This window comes from Lepidochelys olivacea, assembly GCF_965140295.1.
Source record: "Lepidochelys olivacea isolate rLepOli2 genome assembly, chromosome: 7".
NCBI classification, from domain to species: domain Eukaryota; kingdom Metazoa; phylum Chordata; order Testudines; family Cheloniidae; genus Lepidochelys; species Lepidochelys olivacea.
Window position 1 is genome coordinate 383,930 of NC_140417.1, and position 19,671 is coordinate 403,600.

A 19,671-nucleotide genomic window follows, 5' to 3' on the forward strand; every position below is an offset into this window, starting at 1 on the left:
ACAGCAGGAAAACCTCTAGTAGGGTAATCAAGTGGAAGTGTTTTTCAGCTTGGTCGCTTGCTTGGGGAAGCCAGCTGATGCTTGCCTGTATTCAGGACATTTTAGCATACCTATTGTACTTTGAGTCTTCTAGTCTCTCACTCAGTTCATCGTGGGTTCATTTCAAATCTTGCCATTTCATCTGCCTATCTGAGATCAGCCACTTTTCTTGAACCCCATGGTGGTTAGGTTTCTAAGGGATCATTTGTCTCTATCCACCTGTGAAAGAGCCAGTTCCCTTGTGGGACCGTAATATTGTCCTGGCTCCCCCCATGGGTACTCCTTTCGAGCCCCAGCAACCTGTTCTCTGTCCCTCCTGTGCCAGAAGACAGGCTTCCTTATAGTTGCAGCAGCATTATGCAAGCTGCAGGCCTTAATGGCACAGCCCCCATACACAGGTTTTCAAGGACAGTGTGGCCCTGGAGCAGCAGCCACTTTTTTGTCAAAAGTGGATTCTCAGTTTCACCTTAACCAAAGGATTTATTTTCTAGAGTTCATTCCTAAACTGGACTCCAGCACAAATGAACAGTGTCTTCAGATGTTGGATATGAGGCAACACTTGCCATCCTACCTAGACAGAACTAAACCTTTTCAAGCATTGCCTCATTTGTTTATTTCCTATGTGGATTGAAGGAGGGGGGTCAGGTGGTCTCTGTGAAAACCATTCCAAATTCATAAATTCTTGCATTACACCAGCATCTGAAGTGGCTCAGACCATGCCTCCACAGAGATTGTGAGCTCATTTGACGAGGGCCTTAGCAACGGCAGTAGTATTCCTCAGTGATATTTCAATATTGGACATTTGCAGGGCGGCTACCTGGTCATCTAAACATACTTTTACTGCATCTAGATCTGATGCAAACTTTAGGAAGGCAATCCTGCAGTCACTGCTTAGGCAGATTGTGAGCTCCACCTCCTATGAGAACTGCTTGTGAGTCACTTGAATGGAAAATACATCTGCACGCATGTCTCAAAGAACAACAGTTACAATACCAGTAAGTAACCATCCTTTACGCTGGGTGCTGCCGGAAACACAGACCATCTCTCAGTGCACTATAACACTAATTATCCTGAGTTGTTGAGTATCTTGGTGGTGGTTCTCCTCCTGATGCTTCCTCTTCCTCCATCCCGTAGTCTTTACTCTCACTATTCACAGGGTGAGCTGAGCTGTTCCACTCTGGCCTCATTCCTGCAAGCTGCTCTAGATATCCAATAAAACAAACTGAGGGAGAGCCTCAGGGTGGAGGATCTCCACCTTTGCAACAGGAAAAGGTGGAAACATTGCTCCAGCTCATCAAAGGTATTTAGGTGCCTAAATGGAAGATCTGGGTCATTGTCTTTAAATGAAAAGCTCGTCTGGGAAGGGGGGTATTCTGTGTTTGTACAGTACCTAGCACAATGGTCTCCTAGGCACTATGGCAATACAAATAATTTATAACTTTTGCAAAAAGTGTATAATGCAGCAAAAAGTATAACAAGACACTAAGCATGTAGCCTGAGTTTCTTTGTGTGCTCATGCATATCTCATCCATTAAAGTTGCACCTATTAGTGATGTCACTAATTGTTCCTGAAGATAACCTGAACTTTTAGGTCTGTGGTGGTGGTGACAAGTCTTAGGACTTGTTTACATTCAGAAGTTGCACCAGTTAATTTAAATTGGCTTAGTTAAACCAGTGCAACTTTTTGTCTGGACTTTATGGTATTGGTTTAGTTTGGGCTGGTAAATTTACAGGCCTAGAGTTAAGCTGATATAAGACAGGTTTATAGTGATATGAGTCCACCCACAAAGTTGCAACAACTTAATTATATTGGTATAAAATCGCCCCTTTAGGTATATTGATATAACTTTGTTTGTAGACGTGGTCTTAGTCTTAACTTAAAAATAGTTTTGTTTGAAATCCCTTTCTGTTTAGCGGCGTAGCAGACCATAATTCTCCAGTACTAGGTCTGAGAGATGTTACAAGTAGGGCTGTCAATTAATCGCAGTGAACTCACGCGATTAACTCAAAAAAATTAATCGTGATTAATTGCACTGTTAAAATATAGAATACCAATTGAAATGTATTAAATTTTTTGATGTTTTTCTACATTTTTAAATATCAATTTCAGTTACACCACAGAATACAAAGTTTACAGTGCTCATTTTATATTATTTTTATTACAAATATTTGCATTGTAAAAATGATAAAAGAAATAGTATTTTTCAATTCACCTCTTACAAGTACTGTCATGCAATCTCTTTATCGTGAAAGTACAACGTACAAATGTGTAGGGGTTTTTGTTACATAACTGCACTCAAAAACAAAACAATGTAAAACTTTAGAGCCTACCAAGTCCACTCAGTCCTACTTCTTGTTCAGCCAATTGCTAAAAGAAACAAATTTGTTTACATTTATGGGAGATAATGCTGCCTGCTTCTTGTTTACAGTAGCACCTGAAAGTGAGAACAGGCGTTTGCATGGCACTGTGGTAGCCGGTGTCGCAAGATATTTACATGCCAGGTACGCTAAAGATTCATATGTCCCTTTATGGTTCAGCCATCGTTCCAGAGGACATGCTTCCATGCTGATGACGCTCATTAAAAGAATAATGCGTTAATTAAATTTGTGACTGAACTCCTTGGGGGAGAATTGTATGTCTCCAGCTCTGTTTTACCCGCATTCTGCCATATATTTCATATTATAGCAGTCTCAGATGATGACCCAGCACATGTTGTTCGTTTTAAGAACACTTCCACGGCAAGTCTGACAAAATGCAAAGAAGATACCAATGTAAAATCTCTAAAGATAGCTACAGCACTCAACCCAAGATTTAAGAATTTGAAGTGCTTTCCAAATTCTGAGAGGGATGAGGTGTGGCGCATGCTTTCAGAAGTCTTAAAATAGCAACACTCTGATGCAGAAACTACAGAACCTAAATCACCAAAAACGAAAATCAACCTTGTGCTGGTGACATTTGACTCAGTTGATGAAAATGAACATGCGTTGGTCCACACTGCTCTGGATTGTTATCAAGCAGAACCCGTCATCAGCATGGGCGCATGACCTCTGAATGGTGGTTGAAGCATGAAGGGACATATGAATCTTTAGCGCATCTGGCATGTAAATATCTTGTGACACCAGCTACCACAGTGCCATGCAAACGCCTGTTCTCACTTTCAGGTGCTATTGTAAACAAGAAGCAGGCAGCATTATCTCCCATAAATGTAAACAAATTTGTTTCTTTTAGCGATTGGCTGAATAAGAAGTAGGACTGAGTGGACTTGGTAGGCTCTAAAGTTTTACATTGTTTTATTTTTGAATGCAGGGTTTTTTGTACATAATTCTACATTTGTAAATTAAACTTTCATGATGAAGAGATTGCCCCACGGTGCTTGTATTAGGTGAAATGAAATACTTTTTTACAGTGCAAATATTTGTAATAAAAAATAAATAGAAAGTGAGCTACTGTACACTTTGTATTCTGTGTTGTAATTGAAATCAATATATTTGAAAATGTGGAAAACAAAAAAAAAATTAAATAAATGGTATTCTAGTCATCTTTTTAATCGCGCAACAGCTCTAATTACAAGAAAATATTTAGGGGAGCTATAAGTTTCTAAAAGGAAACATGCCAACATGCTGACATATTTTTCACTGGACTAACAGAATTTGTTATACCCAGATGATGGGCCAAAAATTCTAATCTTCAGGTTCTTGAAGTGATACGATTTTTATTATTTGTTACCTGCACTGCAGTAGTTTCTAGATATCTCATCCTCATTGTGCTAGGTGCTGTACAAACAAACAACAAAGAGATGGTCCCTGCCCCAACGAGCTTACAATATAAACATAAGCCAAGAGAGAACAACTGGATGGGGGTACACAAACAAGGAAATAATGAGACAATTCTGATGAGCATGATAAGCTGTGGTCATGTGGAAAAACAACCTTTCCATATATGTGGGAAATACCCTTGGAAGGGAGTCAGTTGTGATGGCTTTAGTGGTGGTAAGTACCCCAGAGGGGGATTGTCAGGAAATATCTGAGCTGATCAGACAGCTAGGCTATTTATGGGGAATTGTGTCTACCCTTCACCTGGGATACAGCTGGATAATTATGAGGAAATTCACCATCAGGGATCGGACTCTGCTAATGTAATTGGAGTTGGGTTTGTTCAATTCTCTCATTGTTGGGTTTCACCAAAAGAACATACATGAAAGCATCCAAATTAAGCAACCATCCACAAACAAAATACCCCAAGCAGAGCTATTAGCCTCAAAAAAGTGGAGACTTACTATAGAATCCTCTAGGGACCTTGATATAGATTTTTACATGGAAGAGGCTCAGATATTATGGTGGTGGATGGCAGGATAAAAATGCAGAGAGTGAGAGAGAGACCCGATACATGTATTCCACTAAATAAGAGGGTTGTTTTTTTTTGACCACTCTCAGGTGAGCAGCATGAAGAAGAAGGACCGGGCAGGGAAGAATATTATCCATTGTTTAGATGACTTTAAAATGATTGGAGCAAATGGCTTCCATATCCTTCAGCTAAGAATAGTGGCTTTCTCTGTTTGCAATGCCATCAGCCAGACAGAATGCTATGCTGTTGAAAAGACTGGCTGTGTCCGTGTGGGAGGGATGGGCCTGGAATTGGGAGCAAGGGGCCAGCCTGGGGTATGTAGAATGGCAGCTGGGAGTGGAAGAGAGGGGCTGGACTGGGGGTGGGAGCGAAGGACTAGCTGAGGGGACATAGGATGGCAGCTGAGAGCGGGGGCCAGTCTGGGGGGCATAGGATGGCACTGGGAGTGGGAGTCAGGGGCCAGCCTGGGGAGTGGGGCGTAGGATGGCAGCTGGGAGGGAGGGGTTGGCTGTGGCTTGTCTAGTTAACATCAAAGTGAGTGGGGATAGCATTCTCTCTCTCTCTCAGTGAATCCCTGACTTTCCTACATGTGTGCTTGGTATTTGAGTTGCTGGGCCCTTCTCTGCGATGTCTGATGAGGAGCCATGGAGCCCAGGGTCTCCCCTTGCCCTTTGTGAAAAAAGTCCTACAGCAGGTGAGAGCTCGGAGCACTGGAAGCGTGAGGACACAGGGAGCGGGGTGGGGGAGGCCTGGGGGTAGAGAAGATAGCTGGGCAGGTTGGGTGTGCAGTGGAGGAACCTTTTAGAACACTCAGGATTATTTTACTAAAGCATAAAATCCAAATGTGGTTTTGTCCCAAATTTAAATACAATTCTGGTGAGATGGAGATCATTTCCCTACCCAATTACACACCTGCCCTCTCACATGCACATCTTAGGCTAGTATGTTTTTATCTTCCAGTGAAGAGGACTGGAATAGCTAACAATATACTGGTTGGGTTTGTCTGCAGTTTATTCCAGTGTGATTAAAATAAACCCACAGAGGAACAGACCAAAGGGGTCAAACCTGTTACAAGGAAGTACTGGTCCGTCGTCCCTTCAGGGAAGAAAACAAAAAGTAAAAATGTGACATAAATCCAAGGAAGAACAAACAGAGCAAAAGCTGTGCCCATGTCTCATCTCTTGGGCTAGCAGGACCAGTTGCGAGTCTTCCAAACCGGTACAGCCATATCCGCCCACCAGAGCTCGAACAAAGCAGCCTCAGGTTGCAGAAACAGACCTGGAGGCACTACTGAGGCACTTCTTTATGTATTAAACTGATGTGTGCTGTTACTGTGCATGACAAAACAACTTCCTCGTCTTGCTCCAGAGGTGCCTGCACTTCAGTGGCAGAAATAAGCTCTGTCTAGATTTATTTGTCAAACGCATCAGGACTTTTTGCTATGAAAAGTCAATAAAAATCCAAGATATTTTTAAGACATTACAAAATTAGTTAACAAGAATACCAAAATGATGAAATAACTAAAAAGCTGTTAGCTAACAGGAAATACAAGTATATGTTTTAACCTGAATTGTGTGGCAGTACCTAACATTAAAATGCATACGGTGAAAAGAATCAATGTCCTTACGTGACCTTTTGGGTTGCCTAGCCTGGCCTAACCCCTAATTTTACTGGAATTTTAAAAGAGCTGCTTATTCAGATTTCAGTGGTCTTTTGTAGACTGGTGCCTGGGAAATTCACTACTGATATTCGCAAAAAGAAAAGGAGTACTTGTGGCACCTTAGAGACTAACCAATTTATTTGAGCATAAGCTTTTGTCACGAAAGCTTATGCTCAAATAAATTGGTTAGTCTCTAAGGTGCCACAAGTACTCCTTTTCTTTTTGCGAATACAGACTAACATGGCTGCTACTCTGAAACCTGTCACTACTGATATTGTTGAGGTTGCAGGTTGCAAAGTGACATATTTAGAAAGTTGGTTCAGCTCAGAATAGTCAGTATTATGGAGTGTTACTTCACTGAGCAACTCTTGAAAATTAATCTGCTGCCCACAGGGACACATGAAACAAACCTGCCTGTCATCCATACCGTCTGTTGACATAAGAACCTCCATCTGGCTGCTGTAGCTTTGACAACATCATAGAAAATTTTTTTTTCCTCCCTCCACAATTAAAAATCTGCTGTTGACAAGCTGACTTCAGTGTGCAGTCATAGCCAGCACTGAAAGCAAGATACACATGGAGACCACTTAGTTAAGCAGTCCTGAGTTGGCTCCAGTTTGACTGTGAGGTTTGTCTATATAGCTTTCTTCATGGTATTACAAATTGCTAGCACTTTGCTTCATAGCTCTCTCTTTCCTTCCACACAACACGACCAGAGGCCTGGGCTGCAGCAAGTGCCATGGCTGAATGATATTTTCATTCAGGGAGTAATCCCCCATGCTCTGATCAGAATCACAATCTTTCTCCATCCTCCACATAGTCTTGGTATTTTACTTAAACAAACATGCCAGAAACGATGTTTCTTACACAGTGTCCATGGACTGCTAGGGAATGGAAAAGGCTAACAGATCTCAAAGTTCAGTTACAACCACATGGTACATCTCAGAACTCTTGAGTTTTTCTGTGATCCACTTGTCAAGATGTCAGAGGAACATTTGCTACCTAAGCACCCCAGCCTCCTCCAGAGGCTTGGTGTAGATGAAATGGACTCTTCCTCCTTTAGCCTGTTTCTCAAATAGCATCTGAAACCCTCTATGGGTGGGAATTAAGAGGTCATCTTACTCTGAATTAACTCCTGCTCCCATGGGAAAATTCATCTGAACATCTTGGAACTAACAAGCTGTGTGCTCAACTTCACTCAAACTTTGCTTCTTATTGTATCCCTTCCTCCATCCTTTGTCTACTTAAGATCTTGAGACAGGAACCTTTGTCTTCATACCGGTCTTTAAAGTGCTAAGCAAACAATAATTCTTATTACTAGAGTTAGGGACTGCTGAGGTGGCATTTTCCTTCTGTTCCCTCCATTTGAAGTGGGTTAGGTACTCTTCCCCCCCACAAATTATCTTTGAGGCTGAAATTTCTCCTTATTTGATGTGCAGCCCAGAAAGTGGTTTATTTTGAAAGTGTTAAGAAAATCTGTCAACATGTGACTTAACAGAGTGTAAAACAGGACTTTTCAGTAGCCATTCTGCTGCTACTGATATTATATTTGGCTAACTCAGAAACAATGTCTTGTGAGTATCAGTGAGTCTGTTAAAACCTTCATTTACTAATCAATGTTCATTAGTGGGTTATTCTCCATGTGTAGAGTATGTTTTCTTCCCAAACAGTTAAGTCCCTAAATTCTTGACTCTTCAGACTTTCCGTGCTCCATAACAAGGTATCCTTTTCCTGCAGCGATGAACCGTTGTCCTTCTCTTTTCCCTACACACTTTAACTAACTCTATATATTCTTGTTTGGGTCTCTCCCCAATACCATTGCAGGTTTTATTTCTACTTATTTGTAATATGGTAGTGCCTAGAGACCAAGGCCCCTTTGTGCTAGGTACTGTAAAAACCTATATAACACAGAGAAAGTCCCTGTCTCAAAAAGCTTACAATCTAAGTGTAAGATTACAGACAACAGATTGATGCAACAAACAGTTGTGGGTGAGGGTAGAGAGACCAAGAAACAATGAGATGATGTTGGTCAGCATGATAATTAGTGATCACAAATCTGAGCCAGTTCATGAAAAGCCATGTCTTGTTGCTTACATTTTTCCTGGTCAAATTATATCCTTTTGCACCTTAATTATAGTGTCCCCAGCCACTTTCTTATGAGTGGATTGTAATACTTCCTTCCATTGCACCTTGCTACTTGGTTCCCCAAAATCTACTTTCTTCGTACTAGTGCAATGTGGGAGTTCCCCATTTCTCACTATGCTAAATCCAAGTAGCTCAGACGTCACCTCTTTCTTTCTAGGTCCTATGATGAAACCATTAGTTGTATCACACCACTTGCTCCCATAATACCCCTCTAGCCAGTCAAGGTAGGTAAGGTAAGACAAACTTCTGCCAGTATTTCACTGCTGACAGCCCTATGCGGTCTAGGACGGCTGCCTTCACCACCTCATAGTCCTTGGCCTGGTCGTTGCTCAGTGGCATATAGGTGGCTTGAGCCTTGCCGGCCACATAGTGAGCCAGTTGTAGGGCCCAGGTTGCCCTATCCCATCTGGCACCCATGGCTACCCACTCAAAGCTACAAAGAAAGGTGTCCGGGTCATCTGCCATCTTACATAGGCCTAACACCGTTGCGCGGGTGCCCTCACCTCACAGGGGATTCACCAGTCTTTGTAGGAGCTGCTGCTGCACACTGACCTGCTCCTTTATAAAGTCCTGGAGAGTTTTCTGTTGCTCCGCTTGCCAGGTAAGTCAGGCCTGCCTCTCTAGCTGGTGGGATTGCTGGAAGGCTTGCAGTGCCTTCCGCATCTTCTCCTGTTGCTTTGCTAGCCACTGCAGGGTTCCCTCCATCTCTGAGCCACCAAGTTTTTGTGCTGGCTTCAGATCTCGGACAAGCCCCCAGGTATAGCAAGGTGCATGTTGGGCCCCTCTGGTTTCGGCCCCTGTTGCCCTCTCCAGTCAGTCAGGAACACCTCAACTTGATGCAACACCAGTGTTCTTTATTTCCACTTGTTTTCCTGCCACCACTTTCCACCAATGTACAGGTTTCGCAGCCAACTGCAGGCCTGGCCAGCAACAAACCAGAAGACTCCCGACTCCCACCTCCCTCTGGGTCTGGGCCTGGGCCTGGGCCTGGGCCTCCCCCCACCTACCTACCTTCCTCCCTCCAGCTTCCTCCCAGCCTTTATAGCCCTGGCTAATGAGGCTGGCAGGTACGGCCTATTACCAGGTAGACACCGGGCTATTCACCCAGCCCCAATCCATTCCCCTTGATTGAGGCTGGAGTGACAGGGGCTGAGTAAATCCTTCTCACTCAGCACCCTGTCACAGATGCTGACTCCAAGCAGATGCATGGGATTCCCTATATTGGGATGGCCTCCTTCAGAATTTTCCATGTTATCTGTGTCTCATTCTTCATAAACATCAGAATCTGTGTGAAACACCAAGTCTATTATGTTGGACTCTTTCTTTTGTGACATCACCTAAAGCTGCTCCTAGGAGTGGTCTCTGCATTCCTGATTGTTAATCACTGTCTGTGGTTCATACAGGTACTGGCAGGGCTGCAGTTCCTGCATACCAATTGTCGGATTATCCACACAGACATCAAGCCAGAGAACATCTTGCTGCAGGTGGATGAAGAGAGTCTCCAGAAGCTTCTGCATGACACAGCTGCCTGGATCCAAAGCATAGATCTGGGCCTAAAGAAACCAGGTAGGCTGGAAAGGGTAAAGATTTGCAGAGTTTAGTGCAGAAAGTGGGACTCATACAGGTGCTAGGATTCCTGCGAGGAACAAGAACATTCCTGCTTACTACACCCCAACTTCAGCCTATGGAGACTTCATACCAAGCGTAAATATACAGTTGGAGAAATTCCTCCACTCCCTGGTAAGAGGCCATTGGCCTAGATGACCCTGTATTGGTATGCCTTTTCCACCTCTAGTTTCCAGGAGTAAGCCTATCTGTCTCATATACCAATCACTCAAATCCCAGTCTAGGTCTGTTTGTGCATAGACATGCTGCTGCAGATGGGTTTGTGTGTAGGAGCAACTGGAAGATTATGAGCATTTGCTGATACTGTACATTTCCATCACTTCTGAGAAATTACTCACAGCCTTACAGTACAATACAGGTCCACCTTGTATAGCACTTTTCGTGCTAATTGTAACCCAAAGTACTTTGTTTTAACCATGCAAAGGCCCATCTCTAGTATTTGATGTTTAAAGGAGACCTGTGTTTACTGCTCTTCTTCAGGCTTATATAGGCATTGCAATGACTTCTCAGGGTCTCTTCATCTCAGTGCTTCCTCTGGTTGTAGATAGTACCTATGTAACTCAATGGGCTAATGTTTTTTCCTGTGTCGTCTTTCACCTGGGGCAGTCTGTGAGCCCTGGAGTCAGTGCAGATAGACCAACAGCCTTCATAAACAGCAAATGCTGGAAAATAAAGCCCTCCCTTGTTTTTTTTTGTTTGGGTGTTTTTTTTTTTTTTTGCTTTATGCACTGGCTTCTGTGACTTTAAAATAAAACATTCTCATTTGTGACTTCTATTTTCTCCGAGACAGTTTAACAGCAGCCACAGTCAAGATCAAACTCCTGTTTCACAAAGCTCAATGTCCTGGCATCAAGAGCTGCTGCGACAGGCTCTCGTGTCTCAGAGAGTACAGTTATCCCAATAAATGTCTTTGCCTGACCGGGGCACCAGCAAGGCCCAGTTGCTTTCCACTAGTCCCATCAAAATTGACGAAGTAGGAATTCCTATCCAGCCACTCTTTGCCCAGTTAAATTTATCACCATAGATCTGAGAACCATGTCTGACAACCAGAATATCAGAAACAGAGAGGGGGATTGTATTGGCACAGGAATGGAAACAAATCTGATCTGCTGAAAGGGAGCAGCAGCCTCAAAACTATGCAATTCATGGGGACATCACGATGAGATGGACACGCAGCTCCCCCTGCTATTCTGACGCAGTTGATGCCCCTCAATCCAGCCCTGCAGCATCTCCTCCCACTCCCTCCTACAGATCTGCTGATGCCTTTTACTCCTGCTCACACATATACACAGCTCTGTCACTGCAAACTAGTCCTCATTTGTGATCCAGACAGTCACATTTGACAAGAAATCTTCAGAGGAGAACATCTAGTTCATGTTCTCAGTGTTAAACTATTCCATTCTATTCTGTTCTATTTAGGTTCTTATTCTGAGAATGCTACTTCCTTTCTAAAAAAAAATGATGAGGGGTCCTTGTGGCACCTTAGAGACTAACAAATTTATTTGGGCATAAGCTTTCTTGGGCTAAAACCCACTTCATCAGATGAATGGAGTGGAAAATACAGTAGAGCGGTAGGGAGGTTTAGGTTGGATATTAGGAAAAACTTTTTCACTAGGAGGTGGTGAAACACTGGAATGCGTTGCCTAGGGAGGTGGTGGAATCTCCTTCCTTAGAAGTTTTTAAGGTCAGGCTTGACAAAGCCCTGGCTGGGATGATTTAATTGGGGATGGGTCCTGCTTTTGAGCTGGGGGTTGGACTAGATGACCTCCTGAGGTCCCTTCCAACCCTGATATTCTATGATTAAATACACAGCATATGAAAAGATGGGAGTTGCCTTACCAAGTGGGGGTCATGGCTAATGAGCCAATTCAGTGAAGGTGAGAATAGCCCACTTCCACCTTAACTGAGTTGGCTCGTTAGCACTGACCCTCCACTTGGTAAGGTAACTCCCATCTTTTCATATGCTGTGTATTTATATCTCTCTACTGCATTTTCCACTCCCTGCATCTGATGAAGTGGGTTTTAGCCCACAAAAGCTTATGCCCAAATAAATGTGTTAGTCTCTAAGGTGCCACAAGGACTTCTCGTTGTTTTTGCTGACACAGACTCTACCACTCTGAAACCTACTTCCTTTCTGTAATTTAAACACAACACCAGCACTTGTAGTCTGAGTCTTTGCACCAGAGATATTCCTCACCTTCTAGGAATGATCTGGGAGATGTAACACATTTTATGTCAGAGCTTGTCTCACGGTGCTGCTGTTTCATGGGCCTAATGTTCTAGGGTGAATGGTGACACTAAATTATTGACAGATTTTTGCTTGAATCAGGCTTGCATGGTAGTGTATGACATATTAACGAGCACTTCATTGTAAAGTAACATAATCTGGAAGATATTTGAGGGAAAGGGATGTCTTTTCCAAGATAAAAATCAAAAGAGAGGAAGGTGATCAGGAACAGTCAACATAGATTCACCAAGGGCAAGTCATGCCTGACCTACCTGATTGCCTTCTGTGATGAGATAACTGGCTCTGTGGATATGGGGAAAGCGGTGGATGTGATATATCTTGACTTTAGCAAAGCTTTTGATATGCTCTCCCACCGTATTTTTGCCAGCAAGATAAAAAAATATGGATTGGATGAATGAATTATAAGGTGGATAGAAAGCTGGCTAGATTGTTGGGCTCTACGGGTAGTGATCAATGGCTCGATGTCTAGTTGGCAGCCGGTATCAAGTGGAGTGCCCCAGGGGTTGATCCGGGAGCCAGTTTTGTCAACAGCTTTGTTAATGATCTGGATGATAGGATGAATTGCACCCTCAGCAAGTTCACAGATGACACTAAGCTGGAGGGAGAGGTAGATACGCTGAAGGGTAGGGATAGGGTCCAGAGTGACCTAGACAAATTAGAGGATTGGGCCAAAAGAAATCTGATGAGGTTCAACAAGGACAAGTGCAGAGTCCTGCACTTAGGGCGGAAGAATCCCATGCACCGCTACAGGCTGGGGACCGACTGGCTAAGCAGCAGTTCTGCAGAAAAGGACCTGGGGATTACAGTGGACAAGAAGCTGGATATGAGTCAGCAGTGTGCCCTTGTTGCCAAGAAGGCCAACCGCATATTGGGCTGTATTAGTAGGAGCATTGCCAGCAGATCAAGGGAAGTGATTATTCCCCTCTATTCGGCACTGGTGAGGCCACACTTGGAGTATTGTGTCCAGTTTTGGTCCCCCCACTACAGAAGGGATGTGGACAAATTGGAGAGAGTCCAGCTGTGAGCAACGAAAATGATTAGAGGGCTGGGGCACATGACTTATGAGGAGAGACTGAGGGAACTGGGGTTATTTAGTCTGCAGAAGAGAAGAGTGAGGGGGGATTTGATAGCAGCCTTCAATTACCTGAACGGGGGGTTCCAAAGAAGATGGAGCTCAGCTGTTCTCAGTGGCGGCAGATGACAGAACGAGGAGTAATGGTCTCAAGTTGCAGTGGGCGAGGTCTAGGTTGGATATTAGGAAACACTATTTCACTAGGACGGTGGTGAAGCACTGTGGAATCTCCATCCTTAGAGGTTTTTAAGGCCTGGCTTGACAAAGCCCTGGCTGGGATGATTTAGTTGGGGGTTTGTCCTGCTTTGAGCAAGAGGTTGGACTAGATGGCCTCCTGAGGTCTCTTCCAACCCTGATATTCTATGATTCTGTGAAAAGGTAGCTGGTCGCCTTTCAATTCTCTGGCAGACAGAATCTGCTCTGAAGTCAGTACCCTGGAGGGGTCATATTTCCTTTTGCTGATATTGTCAGAGGAGAAAAGCGAGTGCTATGGCTCTAGTCTGAGGGACTTAGGAGGGAGTGCTCTTTCCTGAGTCAGTGTTGGCCCCAGTGCCCCAGCTTGGTGGTAAGGGCACTGTGATGCAGAGTGGGTGAGTGACTGAGTAGGGGGCACTCTTCCCTCTCAGTTGGTGCTGACCCCAATGCTCCACTTCAGACAACAACAGGCTGTTCTTCTAAAATCCTCTTGCCGATCTAACTGGATACCAGATTCTTCTTCGTGTCCTCTCCTAAGCACATAGAAGTTTCAGTGGTAGGTAAAGAGGAATCACCTCTCTGTAAAGCACTGTAGGATCCTTTGGGCTGAAAGACATTAGATAAAGGCAAAAACATACATGAATGATCTGTGTTGAATGAGATACCTGTTAGTTTGGAGACAGAGAGACAAGGGTGATGAGGTAATATCTTTTATTGGTCTGACTTCTGTTGGTGAGAGAGACAAGCTTTGGAGCTACACAGAGCTCTTCCTCAGGTCTGGGAAAGGTACTCAGGGAGTCACAGCTAAATACAAGATCAATCAGATAGTTTAGCTTTCGTGCTTAGCACATATGCTGAGGGATCATTTAAGGTGAAGTGGCCTTCATAGGGTCTGAGTCATAGGACAAAAGGGGGATTAGTGGGTTACAGATTGTTGTAATAAACCATAAATCCAGTGTCTGTCTTAAAACCATGATTTATTGTATCTAGCAAAGTTGTGGATTTAAGCTCTGTTTTTCCTCATTCAGGAATTCTTGCCAATCAATTGGATCATTACAATATAATGAAAATGGGAGTGAAAATTGCAGACCTAGGCAGCGCATGCTGGACCGTGAGTCAGTTTCAACTCTCACCCCCCCATGATAAAGGAGCCTGTTCTCTCTTTTCTGACTCTGATCTTGGTGTCTGTCCATCACTGTACATCTCCTTGAAAAGTTTTATTGCAGCGTGTGCTGTGAAAGAGAGAGTGATTTCATCTTGTAATGTGTGTGTTTGTCCTCTGCACTCCCAGCTCAGAGCTGAGCTCTATACTCTGGGTCATGCTGCATGCTTTGGACAAGCTTGTATGTGCATACAGTTAGCTACTACAGCTAGGAATGTCAAACAATGTCAATCAAGTAGAAACGTCTAATCATGAAGAGAATGAAGGGAAATCACACCAGGTGTTGTGGGGTTCAGAATGTAGATCTGCTGTATCCTGCATGAGATTGGGTATGTGCATTCAGCATATTCCATCCATGGTCTGTCCCACTGTGTCCTGGACTTTGCTGTGATTTTCTTTGTTTCTAATCAGTTGTGAACCACTAGCCATAGTCTGTCCTTTCTGTTGCAGTACAAGCCCCTTTCCAAAGAGATCCAGACCCAGCCATACCGAGCCCTGGAAGTTCTTCTTGGGTTAGATTACAGCACTCCTGCAGATATCTGGAGCACAGCCTGCCTGGTAGGGACTCTCAGCCCAATGGACATGGTGACTGCAGTTTACCACAGATGTGAACATGAATGACACACCAGCAACCCTGCGAAAATATCTGTCTGCAGCCATCAATTTATCTTACTGCATTTGGGAGTAAGAAAAATCTTGTCTGAAGAAGTCATGTTATTAAAAATAGGCACTCTGCAAATACCAACTTCTGTTCAAAGTTGTACTGCAGATAAACCTCCTCTTAATCTTCTTGTCCCTATATTGATTACAAGGCAATTTAATATCCTATATATGGAACCTAACATATGTCAAACTGAACCAGATACACACTGAGATTTACCCAGGCAAAGGGGAATGTGATGTCTGTGGTGGCAGAGCACCTGCAGGTGTTTCCTTATCTTGGGAACATTCCTGTGTCATGGAGTATTGGAGAAGTGAAGAACGGGGTGGTGCTGAGGGAGTGGAGGGACTGGTGAAGAATGACTCTCTTGACTGTCTGGCTTGGGCACTAAGTTGGATTAATAGGCTATTTCATTTCCAGGCATTTGAAATGGCGACCGGCAACCTCCTTTTTGAACCCCAGGCTGGGAAATATTTCTCCAGAGATGATGGTAGGATTCTGTCATCTTCAGTGACTTTATTGATGACATGGTCATAAAATCTAAATATCCAGCTTCTCATTTTCCCCCATTCTCTCTCTCTCTCTAGATCATGTTGCTCGTATCATTGAACTCCTGGGAAGAATTCCTCCTAAAATTGCTTTCTCCTGGAAACAGTCATCAAAATTCTTCAGCGGACAAGGTGAAAATAGGAGCTGGGGAGTTACCCAGAGAGGCAGAGGCGCTGACTCCGTGGGTGCTCCAGGGCTGGAGCACCCATGGGAAAAAAATGGTGGGTGCTGAGCACCCACCGACAGGCTCCCTATCCCCCACCTCCCTTTCCCCCCAGTACCCTATTCGTATCAGTGCCTCCTGCCCACCAGTGGGTCCTGCCAATCAGCACTTCCCCCTCCCACCTGCCTGCTGCAATCAGCTGTTTTGCAGCATGCAGGAGGCTGGAAGGAGGAAGGGGAGGAGCAAGGACATGGCACATTCGAGGGAGGGATGGAACGGGGCAGGAAGAGTCACAGCAGGGGTGGGAAGATGTGGGGCAGGGCAGAGGTGTGGCCTTGGAGACAGGGGTGGAGTGGGAGTGGGGCCTAGGGCAGAACCAGGGGTCAAGAACCCCCCGGCACAATGGAAAGTCGCCACCTGTGCAGAAGGGTGCAGATCTCTGGCCCACCCCTAAATAACTTGCTCTTTGAAAAACAAACAAAAAGCTATCTTAAGCAAAGCTCTCTGTTATCAGGGAGGAGAGCTGAAGACTCCATGAAGTCCTCTAGGACCTTGCTCTGCCAACCTATTGACTGGAGAGTTACTCAGGAGATGGATGCCTGTACAAAATTCTAAAGTTGGTAGCAGTTTCTTAGTCCAGTGAGAGAGAGAGAGTAGAAACGGGATGAAAATAATTAAATGAGAGTCAAGCTGGCAGAAGCCTGAAATTCAGGAATTATGCTGAGAGAGGACAAGCACATTCTCTTCCCAGCTCCGCCCCCTTTGCCTCCAGCCCAGTCTGTCTAAAATGCGCCCTCTCCTCTGTTTGAATCTCTTTGCTGTCTCTCCTTTGGCTCATCAAGTTTAAACATTTTGTCCTTGACTCCAAGGTCCTACCTAACACTGTCCCTCCCCACTTTCCCACTTAGTCTCTTACTATGTTCCTTTCTCCACTCAGCCAGTGAAACAGCCTCAAAGGACCTGCCACTAATATTTTTCTCTCACTACCATTTCTGTGCCTTTTTAGTGCTCTATCATGCTCCCATACCTGGGAGAACCTCCAAATATTGGTCTGACAATCCCCTCCCAGCTCATTCAGGTCCCTCTTGAAGGCTCATTCTCCTTCGAATGCTTGCTCATGTCGATTCCTTTCTAGGTGTGTGTGGTCGTCAGAGATTTTTGCCGTAGCAGTATCCTTAGGGTCAGCAGTGGCGCTCCCTTGAGTGCCATGCTCATGCGTTAGTATATTAGGTGCCACCGGCCCTACGCCCTCTCGGTTGCTCCTGTGGTGGTTAGTTGGAGAACCTTTCATTGCATCACAAGGGTTAGCGGTTTCCTCTCTACTGACTTGAGTCTTAAGGCCTTGTAAATAGTTTGTTTATAGTAGAAAGAACGAGGAGGACTTGTGGCACCTTAGAGACTAACAAATTTATTTGAGCATAAGCTTTTGTGGGCTAAAGCCCACTTCATCAGATGCATGTAGTGGAAAATACAGTAGGAACACACACACACACACACACCATGAAAAAATGGGGGTTGCCATACCAGCTCTAACGAGACCAATCGTTTATAGTAGTTAGTGGTAAGTACTTGTTAAGTGTAGTTAAGTAGTTAGCAGTTAGAGTCCCCCCAGGCGGGGTATGCCCCGGTCTCTGGGTTTAAGCCCTGTGCGGACTGAAACAGGCCTAGGCCAGGAAGTGATCCCCACAGCAGCTGCCTCAACTGCTTGGGGGAATCACAAGTGAAGAACAAGTGCTGTATTTGTAAAAACTTTCAGCCCAGGACTCAGAGGGAGCAGGATATTCATTTGCAGGCTCTCCTCATGGAGATGTGCCCTTCATCCAGATTCCAAGCTGTCCCACCGAGACTCCCCTTGGTCTCGGTCACAGCACACCCCCAGCCGTGAGCTCCACCTGGCACCGCTCCCTACCGCCTGTTCCCAAAAAGAAAGCAAGGAAGCATGGTTCCCTGGCACCAGACAAGAAGGGCCATGGGACATCGGGCAAAGGACCCAGTTCAGGCTGCCCAGCCACTCCAGAGCCATGTGGACGTGCCTCCCTGGTCGGGGCCTTTAGCCCCTTGAAGGATCAACCACCGACTCCCGAAAGTGGTATGGGACCCAAACTCCTGACGGGATTGACTCCTTCCCAAGAGCCGAGAGAGCACAGCCTCTACCCGTGCCGCCAACACAGCATGTGCCAGAGGAAGGGCAAAGGTTCCCTATGAGGGCAAGCCAGCCGCTAAGACCCCTCAAGGGGCATTGGAGCGCCACTGATCCCTCGAGACAAGACAGTGCTCTCTACCTCCATGCTGCAGATCACTGGAGTCACAGCCCGGATCCTCTCAGGCTCACCCTCGGTCCCCGGCGCCACAATCGCAGTCCCTGCTGTCTCAAGGCGGATTGCCTAGAGGGAGGTGCCTGTCTCCATACTACCAGCACCATTTGTCCTCCCGATGGTCATCCTCTCGGCACAGATCTCCGTCGCTTGCCCTGTGGGAGCACTCCCCGTCACAGCTCTGGTCCCCCTGGCACCGGTCCCCTCGATAATGGCACTGATCCTCTCACTCCAGGCACTGGTCTCCAGCAGCGACAGTCAGCAGGCAGATTCAGGCGTCGACAGCCCCATCACGGTCACTGGAAGGGGATTCCACTGGCATGGAAGAGCAGTTCAGCCCCTCACCTAAACTCCACCGGTGCAATTGGGCACCTGAGGCCGCATCGACATCGATGGCAGCACCTTGGCAGCACGGCCAGTGGCCAGCGCAGTGGCCTTATTGGAGCATGTGGGGAGTGCCGGTCATGTTGACGCCCTCTTTGCACCGCACATCTGCTGCCGCCTTGGAGCAACAGTTGGTGGCACTGACGGCACCGGGCTAGGTCAGTGCATGAGGCATGCCTTTTGGCAGCCCGTCCAGGGCCTGCAAGGAGAAGGGATGTGGACATAAGTTTCAACCGCTGCCGCCACCCTTCCTCCTCCCACTTGCCTGCACAGTCCACCCCAGCAAAGCATCTCAGGGGTCAGAAGCACTCATTTCAAGAGGGCGCTCAAGAGCGATGTCCCAGTCAACTCCCAGGATCCATCCCATTCTTTCCTCAACTGACTTCGTCCCTAGCACTTGCCTGGGCATGGGTCACCTCAGACCGCTGGGTGCTGGACACAGTGTCAAAGGATACACCCTGCAGTTTTCGGCTACCCCTCCCTCTCACCTCCCCTCCTTCCCATCCCTCTTCAGGGACCCTTCTCATGAGCAACTCCTTGTTTGTGAGTCGAGAACCCCCTGTGCCTGGGGGCAGTGGAGGAGATCCCTCAGGACATGACAGGAAAGGGGTTCCACTCCCACTACTTCCTCATCCCGAAAGCAAAAGGGGGCCTCAGACCCATTTTGGACCTGCAGCGCCTCAGCAAGTCTCTCAAGAAGTTGAAGTTTTGCATGGTTTCCCTGGCCTCCATCATCGCCTCCCTGGATCCAGGAGACTGATATGCCTCGCTTGACCTGAAGGATGGTTATTTCCTTATTCCAAGGTCTCAGGCATTTCGTCTGTTTTATAGTGGGCGGACGCCATTTCCAATTTACTGCGCTCCCCTTTGGCCTCTCATCAGCCCCAAGGGTCTTCACAAAATGTATGGCGTCAGTGGACGCTTACCTGAGATGTTGAGGGGTCCAGGTCTTCACATATCTCAATAACGGGCTTATCAAGGGCAGGTCTCAGGAACAAGTGCAGAGAAGCCTTGATCTGCCATGACCTGGGCCTGCTGGTAAATGAGAAAAAATCCACCTTAAGGCCAGTCCAGCGCATAGAGTTCATAGGGGCGGTTCTCAACTCC

General features: G+C 45.7%; 1 protein-coding gene across 1 annotated transcript in view; it reads left to right on the forward strand.

The window, feature by feature from the left end:
• The window catches only part of LOC311524201 (SRSF protein kinase 3-like), a gene marked incomplete at its 5' end in the record, with an annotated part of 36,671 nt that overhangs the window by 12,427 nt on the left and 4,573 nt on the right, over window positions 1–19,671 (forward strand). The window contains 6 exons of the mRNA XM_084635083.1: window positions 4,952–5,078; window positions 9,593–9,755; window positions 14,359–14,441; window positions 14,943–15,050; window positions 15,574–15,643; window positions 15,741–15,833. Of these exons, the coding sequence (XP_084491209.1) occupies window positions 4,952–5,078; window positions 9,593–9,755; window positions 14,359–14,441; window positions 14,943–15,050; window positions 15,574–15,643; window positions 15,741–15,833 (644 nt within the window). The remainder of the gene's footprint in view (window positions 1–4,951; window positions 5,079–9,592; window positions 9,756–14,358; window positions 14,442–14,942; window positions 15,051–15,573; window positions 15,644–15,740; window positions 15,834–19,671) is intronic.